This window comes from Hippocampus zosterae, chromosome 6 (genome assembly GCF_025434085.1).
Source record: "Hippocampus zosterae strain Florida chromosome 6, ASM2543408v3, whole genome shotgun sequence".
NCBI lineage: Eukaryota > Metazoa > Chordata > Actinopteri > Syngnathiformes > Syngnathidae > Hippocampus > Hippocampus zosterae.
The window spans coordinates 8012758-8030727 of NC_067456.1; the positions used below are offsets into that span (position 1 = coordinate 8012758).

At 40.6% G+C, this 17970-nt stretch overlaps 4 protein-coding genes across 4 annotated transcripts; 1 reads left to right on the forward strand and 3 right to left on the reverse strand.

Moving 5' to 3' along the window:
- Positions 1–614: 614 nt before the first annotated feature.
- LOC127602428 (intracellular hyaluronan-binding protein 4-like) lies at positions 615–4346 on the reverse strand. The gene is made up of 9 exons (XM_052068547.1): positions 4214–4346; positions 3877–4115; positions 2629–2755; positions 2110–2229; positions 1956–2027; positions 1809–1886; positions 1503–1677; positions 943–1131; positions 615–858 (listed from the first exon to the last, which is right to left on the reverse strand). Exons 2-9 carry the CDS (start codon positions 4109–4111, stop codon positions 793–795), a joined length of 1062 nt encoding a protein of 353 aa, XP_051924507.1. The 5' UTR covers positions 4112–4115; positions 4214–4346; the 3' UTR covers positions 615–792.
- A 1627-nt stretch (positions 4347–5973) lies between these two features.
- znf367 (zinc finger protein 367) lies at positions 5974–9909 on the forward strand. Its single transcript, XM_052068523.1, has 5 exons — positions 5974–6516; positions 7109–7259; positions 7395–7514; positions 7677–7815; positions 7896–9909. The coding sequence occupies exons 1-5, from the start codon at positions 6244–6246 to the stop codon at positions 8158–8160; spliced, it is 948 nt and encodes a 315-aa protein (XP_051924483.1). The 5' UTR covers positions 5974–6243; the 3' UTR covers positions 8161–9909.
- Positions 9910–11389: 1480 nt separating this feature from the next.
- Positions 11390–12916, reverse strand: ccl27a (chemokine (C-C motif) ligand 27a). Its single transcript, XM_052068542.1, has 3 exons — positions 12747–12916; positions 12154–12271; positions 11390–11774 (listed from the first exon to the last, which is right to left on the reverse strand). The coding sequence occupies exons 1-3, from the start codon at positions 12808–12810 to the stop codon at positions 11654–11656; spliced, it is 303 nt and encodes a 100-aa protein (XP_051924502.1). The 5' UTR covers positions 12811–12916; the 3' UTR covers positions 11390–11653.
- Positions 12917–14770: 1854 nt separating this feature from the next.
- avp (arginine vasopressin) lies at positions 14771–17827 on the reverse strand. Its single transcript, XM_052068539.1, has 3 exons — positions 17637–17827; positions 15188–15392; positions 14771–15091 (listed from the first exon to the last, which is right to left on the reverse strand). The coding sequence occupies exons 1-3, from the start codon at positions 17769–17771 to the stop codon at positions 14955–14957; spliced, it is 477 nt and encodes a 158-aa protein (XP_051924499.1). The 5' UTR covers positions 17772–17827; the 3' UTR covers positions 14771–14954.
- Between the last annotated feature and the right edge of the window lie 143 nt (positions 17828–17970).

The following is a 17970-nucleotide window of genomic DNA, read 5'->3' on the forward strand; positions in this document are numbered from 1 at the left end:
AATATTTCCTTAATTGGAAAATGTGTATATATTTTGTACCGTTTTAAATCAAAACCTTACTTACGGAACAGATCCACTATGAATACAATTTTGAAGCATATACTGTATAATCACTTTTTAAGTAAAAGAATAATGCTTCCTTTATTTTTGTCATGTGCACCAAAATTGTTTTTAGACAATAAGCGGCCTTCATACCTCATCTGAGCACGCATGAGAATTTTTTTTTGTGGCTACTAAACAAAGGAGCGGTCATTGAAATGTATGCCAGTACAAAAGCGTATGCCTACCTTAACCGTTAAGGCTTAACGCTTTCTTGTCGAAAAGGCTTCAAGACTAAATTGAAAAAATGACAGGTGCAATCCACTTTGTGCCATGTTTAACTGCTCTAATGAAACATTGCTGTGTAGATCTAGTATATATATATATAAAGGTCAATAAGGTTGCGGACGAAACAACATAGGTAAAATACACCAATGTTACAAACATTGGTGCATTTTTAAAATTTCAGTCAAATTTGTTATGCTGATACCGTTTGTAAATACAGCTTCAGGTCAGAAACACACCACCCACTTATATACTGTACAAGTACATTGCCAAAAAAAAAACTTGACAAGTAATTTTGCAAAATTCTTTATGAGCTCAGTGCCATGGATGAATGGGAACAGAAACCCATAGGAAGAAGACACCAAATCTTGAGAACAGCAGAACCATGAAAATGTTTTTTTTTTTTCTGGTCAGTGTTTTAAAGTGCAACCCATTTCCCCACACCGGCTACATGAAGTGTGACCTTGGTCATCTGCCTGCAGATAATGCTGGGAAGTCTTCTGGGTTGTCAGGGTCAGGAGCCACGTCACCCACCTGTGAGCAAGCAGCACGGTTATTAGTCGCCGTTTGACAAAAGGCAAACTGTTTGCTTCCACGAAGCGTGACATGAATGCTGACCTTCTCCGGTGTGGGTTTGGCTCTCTCCGGGAGGCTGGACAGACCGCCACGAGCGCCCCTGCCTCTACCGCCTCGAGACGGGCGTCCAAGACTACCAAAGTTGATGTCCAGAAGGGAGGTGATGTCATTCACAGACCGACGGAGGAAATTGCCTTCATCCTCCAATTCCTCCGCATGCTCCTTGAGATGCTGAAGATCGACCAAATTAAACGCCGACACGGTTTGATTCCTGGCTTTTTGCCTGCTCCGTTTTCATTCATTCATTGTCCGAAATAATTCACAATGGCTGTAGTAGACCAAAAGGTTTTAGGCGTCGTTTGAGCAGCAGACATATGGAGTAAATACCATGGATGTGCTTTTTTCCCCCGCCTTTCTCTCACTCTTCAGAGTTAGAGAATTATTTAGTTGATCTGATCCATCAAGCGTAGGTGTGCATGATGAGACAACCGTAACCATTTTGACACCGAGAGATGGGATATTTTAATGTATTTTGTCTAGTTGAGTAGCGTACACTATGTAGGATTGTTTGGCCAACGTAGTCGCAACGTTTATATGCTCACCTCCACATGTTTCGACTGGTGGATGACTTTGGCCTTTGATGGGATTGTGTTGTCTGCTTTACGGATATTGAACTCTGCCTTCGGACGACTGACCTCCTGCAAGGCCTTCCATTCGTCGAGAGTCATCTCCATAGCAACCTGAACCAACATTTCTCCATCCTCCTCAGGCATTGCACTAGTGAAAAAAAATGTTTACAGCAGTTTTCATACAAGTGGAAAGATGGTTAGCAATAATTAAAAAAAAAAAGGCATCAATGTTTTTGTCTTTGTTTGGTCAGGACCACTGTATTCGCATGTGGTACTCACATGTTCTGATTCTCTTCCACTGGTGCTTGAGGCTCCTCAGAATGTAGCTGAGCAGCAGGCGCCACATCCATCAACTCGCTTCAAGAACAAAAACAATCCTCGTAAACGTAAATTTGACATGATAGTGTGGTGGACAGAGATGCAAACCTTGCCGGTTCATCCACACAACCCCAGTTCCAGGGACCTCGGCCGCCCCTCTTCTCATCAGGTGAGAGACCGCTATGGTGAGTGGCAACAATGGCAGAGAGTTAAAAAAAATAAACCTCCCCAAGTGTGTAGATTAAAAAAAAAAGGGACTTGCATTCCATTGCGTCGGTCGTATTCTCTTTTGCCCCTCAAGACAAAATTATCAAAGTTTCTTGTGTACCCTCCTCTTCCTCCCCCTCGGCTCCGGGTGTCAGTATCTCGATCGTTTGAAGGCCTTTGACAAAATTAGGTCTTGTTGCTTCACAATAGCTCAGCGATTAAAGTACAGTTCAAGTGCATTCACGTTCAATACATTTGTATTCAATGTTCAAGAATCGTCTTTAATTTCGGTGAAGTTCTTAACTTGTGAAGGATACATTTTAATTGAATCCTATCTTCAAGCAGAGTGTTAATGTTCAAACGCATTAAATAGCAGCTTAACATATTGAAGATATTTAGACAAAATATTTAAAATACTTTGAGAATTAAACCTCTTGTTTTTGATGAACACTTAGACCTACCAGTACTGTATTTGTTGGTTTTGTTTTTTGTTTTTTGTTTTTTTTTTTTTTTAATGGTATTTGGTGTAAAGGTTGCTGGATGATTCAAGAACTTAAAACTAGGGAAAACATACTTTGGGATGGAGAATTCCTGTGGGTACATGGCTGGGTTGGCCCTACGCGCCCCGTAGACAGCCAACTTTGAGCCTCTTTTTGTCTCTGCTCTGTCATCACCTTTGGCACGGGCTGGGTGCTTGCAAACTAGGAAGAGAAAGAGGTCCATTACTCCAGACCGTAAGTAGCTTCCACTCACTCGTCGCCATCTCCTAGTGTCTCTTCTTGTTAACATGACAAATTGTAAAATGGCCTTGAAGTACAAATTTGTCTCGCTCACCATTAAAAAATCTAGTATCTATGTATGCACTTTTTGCAGTGAGATATAGCACGAACATGGTCAAATGGTAAAGAACTCATAGGGAAAAAAAAGCATGTTTTAAAAAATTAATGGGACACATTCATTTGGATGTTGAATCACCCACTTTGGACCAGTTAACTCCTTTTAGTGTTCCGTTACGGATGGGCATTATAAGCAATAGCAACCAACAGGATACGTTTAGGCTTATATCGATATCCTGCCAAAATGTGTTGAAAGCTATGCAACATCATTTTGAGATATTTAGGGACATACATAGTTTCATCAAATTTGTACAGTAGAGAAGAATATTGTACACTATAGTACAAGTTGTTGACTGGGATATGCTCGCCGTCCGTTGCCAACAATGGTGTGGAAATGCCCGGTCACCAAAAAGGCAGACGAGGGTCACACTGCAAAGATGGCTTTATGGCACATTTAGATGTTCTCTGTCCTTATTTCGACTCAAAATGCTTCTCTTTGCTCTTGTCAAAAAACAGCCCCACGCTCCTTCGCACAGGCAGTCACAGGCCATTCCATTGCAAGAATGGAGAAAACCCTGAAAGATGTCATAGTTTGCATAATTCTTAACACGCTGACAAGAATTTCACACCATATTGTTCCTTTAATCCAGCTCTTTCCAGTGACATTGGTCTTGCTGGGGGGTGGGGGGGGAGATGTTGATTTTGTTGACACGTCCCTACTTCATAGTTTCGTTTTAGCATGTTTCATAAGTTGAAGAATGCACAAGTAGCACTGGCATCCTTTCTTTTATCTGTAGTTGGCTCTCGGAGGAGGACAACGTTTGAACAGCTCATGAAGGGACTTGCTTGGATGGTCAAAACAACATTGGCCTTCAAAACCGTGCCCAATATTCACCAGCAGCAGCTGACAAAGCAAGATTCCAGTCTAGAAATGATTTTGCTCTGTGCGGTAAAATATCAAGGACGAGGCATTGTTTGTCGTGTACCTGCATCAGGTTCTGGAAGCGCCATTTTCATGGTGGGCATACGTCTGTCCCTCTGAGATTCCTTCTGGCCAGGTTTCTTCTGCTTAGCCTTTTTTTCGTCCTCCTCCTTCTTCTTCTTCCACGTTCTCTCTTTCTCCCTCTCCACCTCGCTTATCAAGTCCAACGGGTCCCTGTCGTCGTCGGGAACATTCCCGAACCTGTTGGCCACAACGCAGCCATAGGCGTCCGGCAGCATCTTACTATGGAGGGGAGTAGAGGGAGAATTTTTTTTAAGCAGTCATAATTCATGTCGTAAAACCCTTGCTGTTGTTTTTTAAAAACAAACAACTTCACAAACCCCGTTTTCCTCTTTCACTGGTTACAACAGGACACCAGCCGGCTCTCATACTCCATTGAGCATCGAACGATCGCGTGACGACAAGGTAGGTCCACTTTTATAAATGATTTGCACGTGCGTTTGAAAACACAGCCACGCCCCCTCATGAGCGCGCGTCGGGTTGTCACGCGATGACGTCGTCAAAGGCGGTTCTGATGCTGCATTCGAAGAATGTGCTAAGTGGAGAAAAAATGATTTTGTGACTCAAAAAGATGTTTTGTGTTTGTTAATCAAAGAAAATAAAAGAATGAAGCTGAATTACTTAGTGCCCTAAATTGTACTCTTTTGTATTATGTTATTTTATCCATTTATTTATCCAGGTAAAGCAGGTGAGGCGATTCTATTTTGCATTGCATTGCATTATTTTTCAAGAACAAACCTTTTGAGCCCAATCAGAGAACATACAGATTCAATCTGTGTTTTTCATTAGAAACGGGGGAGAATGGAGGAAGAAATCCTAGTGTAATTGGGAAAAAAGAAAAGAAAATATTGAAAAAAAAAGACAACAGAATAGTAAATCGGCCAGTATACGATTCTACGGGTGCTGAATTATAAGATAAGATAAGAAACCCTTTAATAGTCTCACAATGGAGAAATTCCCACTTCACAGCAGCAAAGCTATGAGAGCAAGAAGTAGAAGAACAAAATAAACAGGACCTGCTGGAAAGGCAGCCACTCTCGCTGCACCATCTTGAAGTCAAAATAACACAACAAAACACACAAGACACAGACAGACGTGCAATCTTAATCACTTTTCCTGAATACACTTTGTTGTTTGAAGCAGTTATAGATGAAAGGGGAGGAATTGCGAACATGTAGGGGTTGGCTGTAGTTTTAAATTGTAATATCACCAATCCTCACTAGATGGCAACCATTTTCAGTTGTGCTTACACTGGGTCTTATACTGCCCGACAGGGAGAACAGGCCAAATATTTTTTGGCAGATTTGGAATGATATGCAGAACAAACAAGATTCGATTATTCATGTTATTGTCATTGTTGTGGGTATATAGTTTGGTTTGATTTGCGTACAAATTATTGATATCTCAGTGTCAGCATTTTGTTTTGTTTTTTTGTTTTGTTGTTGTTTTTTGCTTTGTTTTACTAAGATGTCTTCAGCCAGGGCAAGAGAGGCATTACAAGAGAATCTGTTCTCAATTGGCTTGGATAGAAAAAGTTTGAAAAAACACTCACACCCGCTGCATGTTTGTGTTGCACACAACACAGAGAATCTGAATTCAAAAAGAAACCGTATTCACATTTCTCGTTGCCTGTCTCACAATGCCTGTCTTTATTCGGAGTGTTTCCGGTTTTAAACTATTACGCAACACTGTCAGAGCCAACGTTTTGTGTGTATGCCTTTAAATTGACCCCCGAAACGTAAAAACGTCAAGAGAGTCCTATGCGCGGGAAAATGGCAACATCTGCTCATCGGCGCTGTAGAATTAACCGCCTTCTACTCTCATTGGATACAAACAAGGCGCGCGTGCAGCGGCTTCCGCTTTCTTGGCCAATCCAGATGGCCAATCGTCGGGGTACGCGCCCGCTTTTCAAACCTGATTGGACAAAATGGTGTCGACCAATCCCAATCGCTGAACGCCAAGACTTCCTGACTACTCGCCTGCCATTCGCTAAATGGACGTCCTTAGCTCGTCCTATTGGCCGCGTCAGCCACATCGTTGGAATTCGCTGTAGCTGATTGGTGCGTTTACTGCTCGGGCGCGATTTTGCAACTCGGTGTAATCACTTGTTTGGGCGCCTTCTGTTCAGACTGGACTTGCAGTACCAGCACCGACGCATGTCGTTTTGGGTTAACTTTTGTGGATCTCCAGTAGCTACGGACGGAGTTATTTTTTACTGCCTATTGGAAATGAAGGAAGAATTTAGCCCGGATTAACACGGTGCGCCGTTTTTTTTGTAGAAATTCAATTGAGGAGGGGGGGGAAACAGGAAAGCCGTCCGTATTTTTAGCCATTTCGGGTAGTTTTGACAATGAGCGACAACAAACATCCTCACGTTATCTTCTGCAACGACTCGCCAAAGAGAGTCCTGGTGTCGGTCATCAAGACCACCCCGATCAAGCCCCAGAAGGTGGAGACCATGACGCCTGCGAGCCCGGGATTCAGCGACTTCATGGTTTACCCGTGGAAATGGGGGGAGAACGCCCACAATGTTACACTGAGCCCGGGCTCGCTGAGTGGTGCTTCGTCTCCAGGCGGTACGGCCGGAGACGCCGACGCGGCTACTTCACCCGACCAGAACAAGGTACGACATTCAGTAGTTTTCAAATACTGTAGTCGCTGATGACACAGCTGCTGTACCCGTAAAGTAGTAATGGCACATTCTTAGACTAGAATATGATTTAGTATTACAAACAATGGGGTCGTAAAAGATAGAAACGCCCGCGCATTTGGGTGTGTCTTGGTGGATTTAAACCCCTTCCTGGTTTGTGAAGCAGCTGCTCTCATTCATGACGCCTGGCGCCAAAAAATATAACCGGAAGTGAGTTGTTGCAACTCTCGCGAGATGGTTAACACGGGAATTTGGTGAAGTCTTGTTTACTTTCATGTCTTCTGTGTTCTTTAATGCTTACATCACTTGCACTGACGTGTTGTGCCAAATTGGCTTTGTTTCTTGGCCAGATCACTCTTGAACAAAGCCGTTTTTATATTGTAGCCTATTTTGGATTGAATGATTGATCTTTTGATTGATTGATTTTGACTGCTGTTTATAATTGCGTAGCTACAATGCTAAACGTTGTTTATTTTATATCTCTGACCTTGCCAACAGAAAATTACTTTTTTTATTATTTCGGAGAATGTCGTGTTTGATTTTGACGTGTACTCGTTGTGGTCAGGATGGCATCCGCAGAGGGCGCCCTCGAGCCGACACCGTTAGGGAGCTGATTAGCGAGGGGGAGACGTCCTCCAGTCGCATCCGCTGCAACATCTGTAACCGGGTGTTTCCCAGAGAAAAGTCTCTCCAGGCCCATAAGAGAACGCACACGGGTGAGTTGTGACAGTCACGATGCATGTGTAATACACGTTTTGAAGGCAGATGGCATTTGTTCCACATGTGTGAGCTTTATATAAATATGTCACTGAAATTGACAACACTGATGGCCCGATGTTTTCTCCCTCCAGGTGAGCGACCCTATTTGTGTGACTACCCTAACTGCAGCAAGGCGTTCGTCCAGAGTGGTCAGCTGAAGACGCATCAGCGTCTGCACACCGGAGAAAAACCCTTCGTCTGCTCGGAGAAAGGTGCCTTTTTTTTTTTTTTTTGTTAAAAGCATTGTTATGAATCCATCTGAGTCAGTTTATGATGAGTGTAGCCATTGTGCAGAGTGTTCCGGTTCTTTGTGTCTCACTAGAGGAATCTTGAATGTCCTGATGTGTTTATTGAATTTGTCGTTTTGTCGTCAGAGTGTGGCAACCGATTCACGCACGCCAACCGTCACTGCCCCAAGCATCCATTCTCTCGCCTGAGGAGGGAGGAGCCAAAAGAGGGCACGGGCAAGGCGCAATCTGTGGACAACAAGGCGGTGGCAGAGTGGCTGGCAAAGTAAGACAACTTCCACTTGACAAATAAATGATGATGTGCTTGACACGTTCAGGGGTTTAAATACTGGTGGTTCCTCGCAGGTACTGGCAGACCCGAGAGCAGCGCACCCCCACCACCTCCGGCAGCAAGGCGAAGGCGCAGGGCAAAGCCCGAACACAGGACCAGGAGCAGCGGGACCCCATGGAGTTCCTCCAGTCTGACGAGGAGAACGACGAAGACGAAGAGATGGCGGAGGAGGAGAAGGGCAGCCAGGGGGGAGCCGCCAAGCGTCGCCTCCAGGAGCAGCGAGAACGTCTCCATGGTGCTTTGGCGCTCATTGAGCTAGCCAACAATCTGTCCGCCTGAGCGCCTCCCTCCTCGCCGTACTACTTCTGTCCAGCCCCAGTCGGCCTTCCTTCGGTTGTAGTGTGCTGTAGCTAGACCACCTTCAAGTACAGATCTACTAGTTTCTTCTTGACTTCCAAGAATTGACCTGAGATTAGGATTCACAACTTCCCGCACACCATCAGCCCCCTCTCCTCCCCAGGAAGGCACAAGCTAAAGCACCTTATTCAGCTTCCATTTATCCTTTTAGGCTGCTATAGTAGATGTAACAATATGAAGAATGTCGCTCTTCTTTTCTGCCTTTTAAAGGCGATCAAAGAGTACTTGTTGTGTTTTTAAGTTGTTTTCTTTTGCACTTTGACGGTAATAAGTTTTTAAGCGAGTGATTGTAAATATGGTTGAAAGTTTTGCGAACAGGGTGTACGCCTCACGAGTCGGACAGTTGCGGCTGCTTGTGGTTTCAGACGATGAGCGTATCTTTTGTGGGGAGTTTGGGTGGGGGGTCCTTCTCGTGAGACCGTCAGGTGATCATTGCAAGCCTAATCCACTTTTCGCAGCATTGTCATCTCACCGCATTGGGTCTGCGTCACATTGCGTGCACTTAAAACGGTTTTCCACCAAGCAGTGTAGTACCATGGAGTTGTTTTTGTTCTCTTTTCTTTCTCTCCTTCTCCCGTGTCTTAGCCTTATTTAGTTCTGAGGTACTTAAAAATAATCTGGGTTGTCTTTCCACTGCAGGTGGCAGAATGCAACCCAGTTGTAATTTTTTTTTAGTCGGCACTGTTTGTTTCCTTCACATTCAGTTGACTCATCATAACTTTAATGATTCTGCTGACCAATCGGGACGGCAGTGTCTGGTACCATTTTACACCACTGCTTGCTAGAAATGGGGTGTCACGTTTTGGTACCCGACGCAGGGGTGCACAACCGAAATGGGAGCGCTTGAACCTGTCTGTTGATCAGGGTTGACTTTTCCAAATTATGCTGCTTGGTGGAAACCGAGGTCAGGATATCATGGTTTACCTTTGTTGTCTTTTATATTAAAAGGTAGTAAATTAGTTCTAAACTCATTGAGTCTTCTATCCGATTGAAATCCAAATGACACCTTTTGGGGATGTTTTGGTCAGTATTTAAAATAAAAGGAAAGCACTTGCGTTTTAAAATAAATGCTGGATTACGCTTGCAATGTCTGTGATAACTTTGGGGGAAATTGCTTCCGTTTGTCTGAAATAGATTTATTTTTTTGTGTGTGTGTGTTTGCTGGTTTTTATGTTTGTCTTTTCAGCAACACTACGTAAAAACACCGTATCAAGCTGCGTAATAGCCCTACTTGAGTGATCTTTGTTGGTTTTTACAAGGAAACTTGCAGCCAAAATACTTATAATTGGATTTGGAAATGTCCTGCGAGGCGAAACTGGAAGTTAGTCGTCGATACTCAAGTCACCAAATGTTTATTGTATCCGATGATAATCTAATCTGAAGCATTTCTAACCCGTAGTCGTTTTGTGTATGTGTGGTTTGACAAAATGATGGCATTTTAATATATACAGATTGTTAGAAATAATATTGATGATTTACAAACAGATTGGACGTGGAATTCTAGCATCACTTCTCTTCTATGTTAACATACTCCTGACACAGTTTGTATAGAATGACTCTTTGCTTGCTTGTTAGAAGTTTGTATAATTACAAAAAAGTGTGGGCTTCCCCTAACAAGCTGTACCTTCATAACATTGTTGGATTTCAATAAACATCCACAGATCCTGACACGGCCGTTTTATGTGTATGTGTGTTTTCATTTTGTATACGGTACTTGAAAAAATATTTGGCAGCTCGCGGCCATGAACATATTTTCCAGAAATTCCCAATGGCCACGCCGCCACTGATGGAGATGATTGTTTAAAAATTCTGATGACTGAGTTGGTAAATTTACAAAGACCAACATGTCTTTAGGTATGAGAGGTATCCTTTGCCGTATCCGATGTCATTCAAAGACTGGCTTGCTTGTGTGAAGCAAGCACACTGATTTGCCTTGCATATGAAAATGTGCTATTTAAATAAAGATGCTTTGCCTTTGATGGACAATAATGAAGATTTCAGTAGATTAAATCAAAGTTGACGCATGCCAAGCCAATTAGCGAGTTGTACTACTTGCAGTTTAACGCCTTACTTAATTGCTCTCATGGCTTTCTATTTAACTTTAATAGAAATGGGGAAAACAAATGAGGCCACATTCTGTCGGAAATGAGGAGATATTATTTTTGGTAGGTGGAATGTTGAACATGTGGCAAATAATTGGATTTTTTAAAAAAGTGAATTAATGTTCACCTGCTTATTACCAGACAACAGATGCATGATAAACTTATGCTGTGCTCATCAAAGAGGAACGTCATCAATGTATTCTTGCCTTTGATTTTGCCACGACTGTGGCAAGTGAATGTAGAATTAAAATGGCTGCACTTAACGAATACATCAGCAAAAAAAAAAAAAAGGAAACGTAGACGTGGAGTTTAGGAATACAGGTTCACTCCCCGGCCACAACGTCAGTGATTACAGAACAGACGCTTATTTCACACACTTTTTGATAGATACATTGCAGTAATTGCTTGGTTTTGCTTACACCAGATTTTACTGTAACTCCCTTAGAATACGATGTGAGGGCCGAATAATTTTTTGCCAGATTTCAAATGACACGTAGCACTGACATAGTAGCTTCCTACACTACACACAAAATGGAAATTAATTTCTGTCATCACACTTCAACAGTAGGGAAGACTTTGATTTCCCGAGATTAAATTGAACACAAAACATAATAAATACAGTGTTGGAATTTTTAATGACATATATTTTTTTCTGGATGTGTTGTTAGTGTTGTTTTATTTATTGGGCTATTTAAATTTCACTTTTATCAATGATTTGGAAAATCCTTGAGGACAACTTCTATCATCCACAAGAGGGTGCAAATTTGCCATAAAAAACAGCAATTATTTATATGTCATGATACGAATAGAAAATATTTTCACGTGTTTTTGTTTTTGCATGTCTGCATGTGTGTGATCTGTCATTTTTCATACAGAGTTTTAAAAATGAGTCAAATATATTAATGGCTAGTTGGAAAGTAGCAAATGATTATTTGGGGGATTGTATCGTGATGATGGTGTCCTTGCACACATTCTCACATCCCATTAAAAATCTCTTCAGTTCCATCACCAAGTCACTCAAAGAAATGCAGACAAATACATGCTGAATATTCAGTACAATAAGGTTGAGTTTATTTGTAGGTCAATTGAATCCAACAAAAATAATAAGAAGTGTGAATGTAGCATAATAAACAGAAAAATAAGGTAAGTGATTTTTATTTTCTTCCGAAAAAGTATTTCAAGCCTCAGGCTACATTAACAGGAGCAGTCATGAACAGGAATGTACCGAAAGCATAATTTGATCCATCGATGATTATAAATCAGCAGTGATGTTTTGCATGATGAATAGAAATAAAATGTGTGTCGATAATGGCTCATGGCACTCGTCCGTGTGCTTTTCCCAGCCTGATCTGTTGCATCTTCCGAACCCTGTTCAGATCATTCTCCAAACTGGGATCAGCACAAATGGGCTTTTTCCAGGCCCCTGCAAATATGCTGTGGAGCCATAAGGAAATAAAATAATATTTATTTTAAAATACATCATGCTTTGACAGGGAGTGTTGTTTTAATATAGAAAAATCAACATAGAAATGACAGAGAGAGCATTAGCCACGTGCTATGCTATGCTATGCTTGGAAGACTGACTTTTATTGTTGTGAAAGCGCTATATAAATCAGCATGTATTGTATTGTATTGTATTTTTACCTTTGGAAACTGGAAAAACAAAATATTTATTCCAAGTCATTCATTTCCCTTCTCTTGCCGTGAGTCGAAATTCATGAAGCACAAAACGTTTTGTCCCAGATGTACTGTACTCTACTCTACTACTGGACTATAATGGGGGGAAAAAAGACAATCGTATGTAGGAGCTTACACAAGAGCATCAATGTCACAGGGGCCTCTGCCGTCCTGCAGGTACCATGTTTGGACCTTCATAAGTACTGGCTTGGGGATGTTCTTTCTGGTTTTCACACAGCATTTACTGATACCACCTACAAATGGAGAACATATAGAATTAAATTAAATGACTCGATAAAAATGGGCCACAATTGTGTTGAAAAGGTATGTTACATTTAGCATGATAAATCATCAAGTCAGAGTCAACATTTCATTGCTCCATTATCGTTACTCAGCTTTGTATAACATCAGATAATGGACTCACAATATTAAATTGGAACAGTCGAACGAGAGCAATAAGAGCTTTCTCTAAAAACGAATTAAAATGAATTGAATGAAAAAAATAAATACAATAAAAATAAAAAATGCAAAACTATTATTGGTTGGGGAAGGTCTGGGGCTGGGGGGTTATGCTTATTTCCTCCCACATTCCAAAAACGTGAATCTAAATCATTAATTAATCTCACAACAAAATTATGATGACTAAATGAGTAAACCCCACTAAATTTGTTCAACTCATGAAAAACAAAGGCATTTATTTTAATGTTACCATACAAAGCTGGTGTTTACCTTCAGTGGAGTCACTGGCCAAAACGACGAGGCACAAAGTCATCGCAATCATTTTCAGGTCCATGATGGCTGAAAACCTGAAGTGAATAAAACATGCTCTTCCACTCTTTATAAGTACATATTGCCCGTCTACCTTCCCAGTAGAGTGAACATCACAACACTAGAACAAGCTCTGACAAGTAAGAGCTTCATTGATGAATCAACAGCATTCTTGTCAATTGGGCAGTAGGCCACACCGCTGTCAAAAAGTATTAACATTTACCCATGTTCACATTCATTTTTTAAAACAAATATATGTTTATTATTACGGTTGTAATTTGCAGTGGTCTAAAACTGAGTAACATCCAACTGATGGTGGAAAAAGTACTCACACTGTACTTAATCAGAAATACAGTTACGTTTGTAAAAATAAACTGGCAGAAATAGAATTGCTGAATCAACCCCTGTATTTAAATGAAAGTTAATAAAATGTACAGAATCTGAAATATACTTCAGGAAATAAGTAAGAATGACATTTGAATGTCAGTCATAATTTATCCAATACTTTACTGTTGATAACACAAAATTACTTCATTGCCTCATTTATGAGCTATAGTTTTCAGACTGATTGAAAAAATTTAATAAAATATGTGCTACTTGTCGCCTCTGAACAAGCTAACATTAGCATGACTTTAATGCTAACAAACCATGTGTTTCCAAAGCTAACCGTGAGAACTATGTAACAAAAGAATGCTAATTTAGCTAATAAATAGTGACATGTGCCGGTCACAAACGATCCTTCTTCTTGATTGAAGGTCTATGATTCATTTGTTCTTATATTTCTTTCTGTTAAAGCTGCATATCATTGGTCAAGATTTATGGCGGCATCTGGGTGTTCATACTAAGCAGAAGGGGGAAGGGGGACGTTACAGTTATCCAATACAGTGGCTCACAAATTAGAACAATGGAAAGATACTTTTGACTCCTGTTTGTTCTGTACTAAGACTTGAACCAACAACTAAAATCCTCTTGGTCCCCAAAGCCGATTGATCTACAGCAGCTGAGGTTCAGGTATGACTGCCTTTGAAACATTGTGCAAGGATGTTGGATTACGTACAAATGAAATTACCGTTGGCAAAATATCTTGAAACGTTCACCAGCTGCCTGTCAGCGGCATGAAAGCCAGCCACAGCCTGTTCATCAATGTTCTCCGAATGGCTCTGATTCAACAATTTAACCGACAAAATCCAACAGGCACCACATTGTAAACAAGCTGGAACCAGACACAAAACACACATACGCGCACTTCACTTTGCTCTGCGGACATGCTGAAACGCATCGGCTTTGAGACGTTCATTATTAAAATAATTTACAAAAGCCCGAATCGTAATCACATCTCTTTCCATTTTCTACAATGCTTGTCCTTGTTAGGGTCTTTGTAGGTGAGCTGGAGCCTTTCCCAGTTGACTTTGGGCGAGCCTGATAAGTCAAATACAGCACACCGTCTCTTTTTTTTTTTTTCATACTCGATATTGTTTTATTCGGTTTTCACTCAACAGTCACATGTCACGTACACAAACTGCTCAAGCACTGTAGTCCATCTTAATATGAAAACGAATGTGTTGACTTCAACGTACTCATTATTTGAACCTGAACGCTAAGGTGCGTTGGGAGTAAATCTACAATATGTGCATCGGTATATACATTCATGAACACAGTGACGCGTCTTAAATGCACATAATTTTTTTCAGAGTGTCCGGTGAGTGGGGGGTGGGGATTATTTTCTTCAACCAAGAGAGTACAAGGCGTTGACATTCGAACTCTATTTGGGTTACATTAATGAGTGGATGTGACTTAAGTCATTGATTCCCAACCCCACTTGATCCAGTTTCACTTATCTGGGCTCAAACGTATTTATGTATTTTAATTTTTTATTATTTTTTTTCACAACAAATAATAGTCATCTATCTATGCCAGCAGCGTCTAGTGACAGGGAGACAAATTAAATGCTCTTCCACTTGATGGCAGAAACCGAGACAAGATCATTCTTTTTTTTTTTTTTTTAAGCAGAGCATCGTGAGATTTTCCAAATGTAAACTCTTGTCAACTTTGTCAACTTTGTTGTGCCTTGGCTCAACAAAGGTTGGGAAAACATTAACTTAAGGGAGTGTTAGTTTCAGGTTGAGAGTCTCAAAGGCATTTAAGTGAGTAAACTTGCAGAACAGTGTCTTAGTACTCTGTCTGTCCCCTGGTGGCTACATGGAGAAGGCGCAGAAGCAGCTCTGCAGGTGAGCTCCCTGCGGAGGTTTCGGCTGGATTCTTCGTCTCAACCTCCCCCAGACAGGAGGAGTCCACTGCACAGCTCTCTGCAAAAAAATTAATGAATAAAATGAAAAAACGGAGGGGATCTTCTAACCTCACATCCAAACACACTCATCGACATTCACAGTATTTATCTTTACCAGAGTTACAGCAGAGTCCTGAAGCGGCGCAGCGACCACCCTCCAATCCGCAGGGTCGCCCCCCGGCCTGGCAGGGAGTCAGCAGGTAGTTCTCCTCCACACATTGAGTTGTTTCCGAGGAGCCTAGAAGGCAGCCGAAGCCCTCCACGCAGCAGATGTTTGGGCCATAGCAGCGGCCTTTTTCCCCGGGGCCGCATGACATGCACTGCAAGGCACAAACAGGACACAATGAACGTTTTCTGCCTTCTTTTACAAACATTAACCTGAATTAGCCACTGACAACTTGAGTGAGCTAACACCATTGATTTCATTTTGAAGTTAAAGTCATAGTCAAGGAAAACAATTCTTTATAATGATAATATTTTATATGCGGCCTTATTAGTCTAAACATGGCATTCAGATGAATATTGCCTTCATGGAATATAAATTAAACATCAAAAATACATTTTTATTTATTTCAACGGGCGGCCATTTTGCTATTTGCTGTTGACAATGACATCACAGTTGCTCACAGGTAATGACCAATCACGGCTCAAGTGTTTTCTGAGTTGGGTCATTACATATTATCATTATTCGAGCACTTTAAAACATGGACATGTCACTCCAATTTTGGAGCACAACATTTCTTGCTATTTTTAAATGTGTCTTTTTCAAAGAAACAACAATTGTACAGCTCCTTTATTTTGTTGTTCTACTTCTTACTTTCATAACTTTGCTGCTGTGAATTGCGAATTTCTCCATTGTGAGACTAATAAAGGTTTTCTTATCTTATCTTAATATTTCTTTAATAGAGTTATCCTGTCTTTTATTAAATACATCACTGAATTTCCATATCCCCTGCTTCTTTTGTCATCGAGTGTCTATAACCCAGACAATAAGTCAGGAAACATGTACAGTATTACCAAACATTTAGAATGGAAACTGACAACACTAATACCTGAATTCGGAAGGTTTTTTTTTTTTTTTTTTTTTTTTTTTTACAATATCCAACTGTCCATTAACTGATCCACCTAGCCTCACAAGAGCCGCGGGTGTGCTGTAGCCTATCCCAGCTGTCTTCGGGCAACAGACGGGGTACACCCTGAACTGGTTGCCAGCCAATCGCAGGGCACACATTGACAAACAACCATTCATGCTCACAATCACACCTGGGGACAATTTAGAGTGTTCCATTGGCCTGCAACGCGTGTTTTTGGAATGTGCAAGGAAACCGGTGTACCTGGAGAAAACCCACGCAGCCATGGGGAGAACATGCAAATGCCAATCAGTTGACCGACATCCCGCCCCGTGCTATGTCATGGTCAATGTACCGTAAATGAAATAGACAGCAATAGCACATCTCAATATTTACTTATAATATGACTTAATAGAGGTTAAAAAAATATATATATACAGTACTATATTGCTACTTTATTTGCATTATAGGAAAATAAAACTAACCATATGAAACATCAACATAAAAAAGCTCATTTGTGTAATATTAAAATGATGAATCACTTTTTTCTCTCAAAATCTATAATAATGTATGTTTGGATATGTTGGATATTTTAATGAGTAATTTTACAAAATATGATAACAGTGTTTTTTAACAAGTTACAGTGAAGGTTAATAAAACATTTGAAAAGCTACAAAATATTTAGTACTTGAATGCAAGTCTTTTCGGGTGTTTAAAATTAATTCATTTTTCTATTTTGTTCGATTAAAAAAATAGTCATCTATGGGAACTTTTTTGTTACTTTTTTATATTGCTGACAACGATTACTTAAATATTTCAGTATATGTCAAAATTCATATTGTATTTGGACATTTTTAGATGTTTTTATTAGCTAAGTACAACAAACCTTGAACATTTTAATTATTCAGCTGCCATTACACTTTTCAGGAAATATGAAAATGATTTTTTTCATGATCTATACTTGTGTAACAATGCATAATGGTAACAATGCCGCGTTTGGAAAAAGCCACAAATAAATTTGCTATGTAGAGTACCCCAATAAATGTCTTTTGGGGATTAAAAAAACGGCTGACAAAATAGGATTTTTTTGAAAAGAAAAAAAGAAAAAGAATCATTTGAAAAAAGTCACAAATAATGCATATGGATACATTATTCAACGTTTTTCAGAATTTTGTTTATAGTCATCCATAACCCTGCTTTTCATTTTCTACTCACAAAATGCAAAGAAAATGTCCTTCAATATTATAGAAAATAGTTAATTAAAAGGAATTATTTTTAATTTTTTTTTATAGTTAAGTACAGGGATAATGGTTCAGAACGTCACATACTGTATAATTATTAAAATTTACGTGCTCTAATGATTTTTGTTTTTACTTATTTCATGTAATCATCTAAACTAAGGGGACTACTACAACGACTAAAATAGTTATGTACTCCAATATTTAATATTTTGTAAATACAGCATGAAAAAATAAACCTGTGATGTTTCCCCACCTGTCTGAGTGCCGTCTCAGCCAAGGCTCGCTTGCCTCCCCGGGGGCAGTTCTGGATGTAGCAGGCGGAGGAGAGGGCGATGGAGAGGGCGAGGAGTCCCAGCACGCACCGGGGTAACGCGGAGGAGCGAGCCATTGTTGCTGATCTTTGCTGTGCTTTTGCTTGCCGCGGGGTGGCTACAGTTCCCGCTCGCTTCTTCGCTTTTAAGCGCTTGTTTGACACTTGTCCGTGACGTCACAGGCGCGCCGGTGAGGTCGGGGCGGATGTGTTTGCGCATCACTTACCTGCACAAGCGACAACAAATGTTATGTTCTGTATTCAGCTGCGACAATAA

Coding starts and splice junctions, on each gene's coding strand:
- LOC127602428 (XM_052068547.1), bottom strand. CDS start 4,111: ATGCTGCCGGACGCCTATGGCTGCGTTGTGGCCAACAGGTTCGGGAAT. Junction 2,230..2,628: donor CAGGAATTCTCCATCCCAAA/GTATGTTTTCCC, acceptor ATTTTGTCAAAG/GCCTTCAAACGATCGAGATA. Junction 1,132..1,502: donor ACCAGTCGAAACATGTGGAG/GTGAGCATATAA, acceptor GTCGATCTTCAG/CATCTCAAGGAGCATGCGGA.
- znf367 (XM_052068523.1), top strand. CDS start 6,244: ATGAGCGACAACAAACATCCTCACGTTATCTTCTGCAACGACTCGCCA. Junction 6,517..7,108: donor CTTCACCCGACCAGAACAAG/GTACGACATTCA, acceptor CGTTGTGGTCAG/GATGGCATCCGCAGAGGGCG. Junction 7,816..7,895: donor GTGGCAGAGTGGCTGGCAAA/GTAAGACAACTT, acceptor GGTTCCTCGCAG/GTACTGGCAGACCCGAGAGC.
- ccl27a (XM_052068542.1), bottom strand. CDS start 12,810: ATGGACCTGAAAATGATTGCGATGACTTTGTGCCTCGTCGTTTTGGCC. Junction 12,272..12,746: donor GGCCAGTGACTCCACTGAAG/GTAAACACCAGC, acceptor CTCCATTTGTAG/GTGGTATCAGTAAATGCTGT. Junction 11,775..12,153: donor TGTGACATTGATGCTCTTGT/GTAAGCTCCTAC, acceptor ATGGCTCCACAG/CATATTTGCAGGGGCCTGGA.
- avp (XM_052068539.1), bottom strand. CDS start 17,771: ATGGCTCGCTCCTCCGCGTTACCCCGGTGCGTGCTGGGACTCCTCGCC. Junction 15,393..17,636: donor CTGAGACGGCACTCAGACAG/GTGGGGAAACAT, acceptor TGTGCCTTGCAG/TGCATGTCATGCGGCCCCGG. Junction 15,092..15,187: donor AGGACTCTGCTGTAACTCTG/GTAAAGATAAAT, acceptor ATTTTTTTGCAG/AGAGCTGTGCAGTGGACTCC.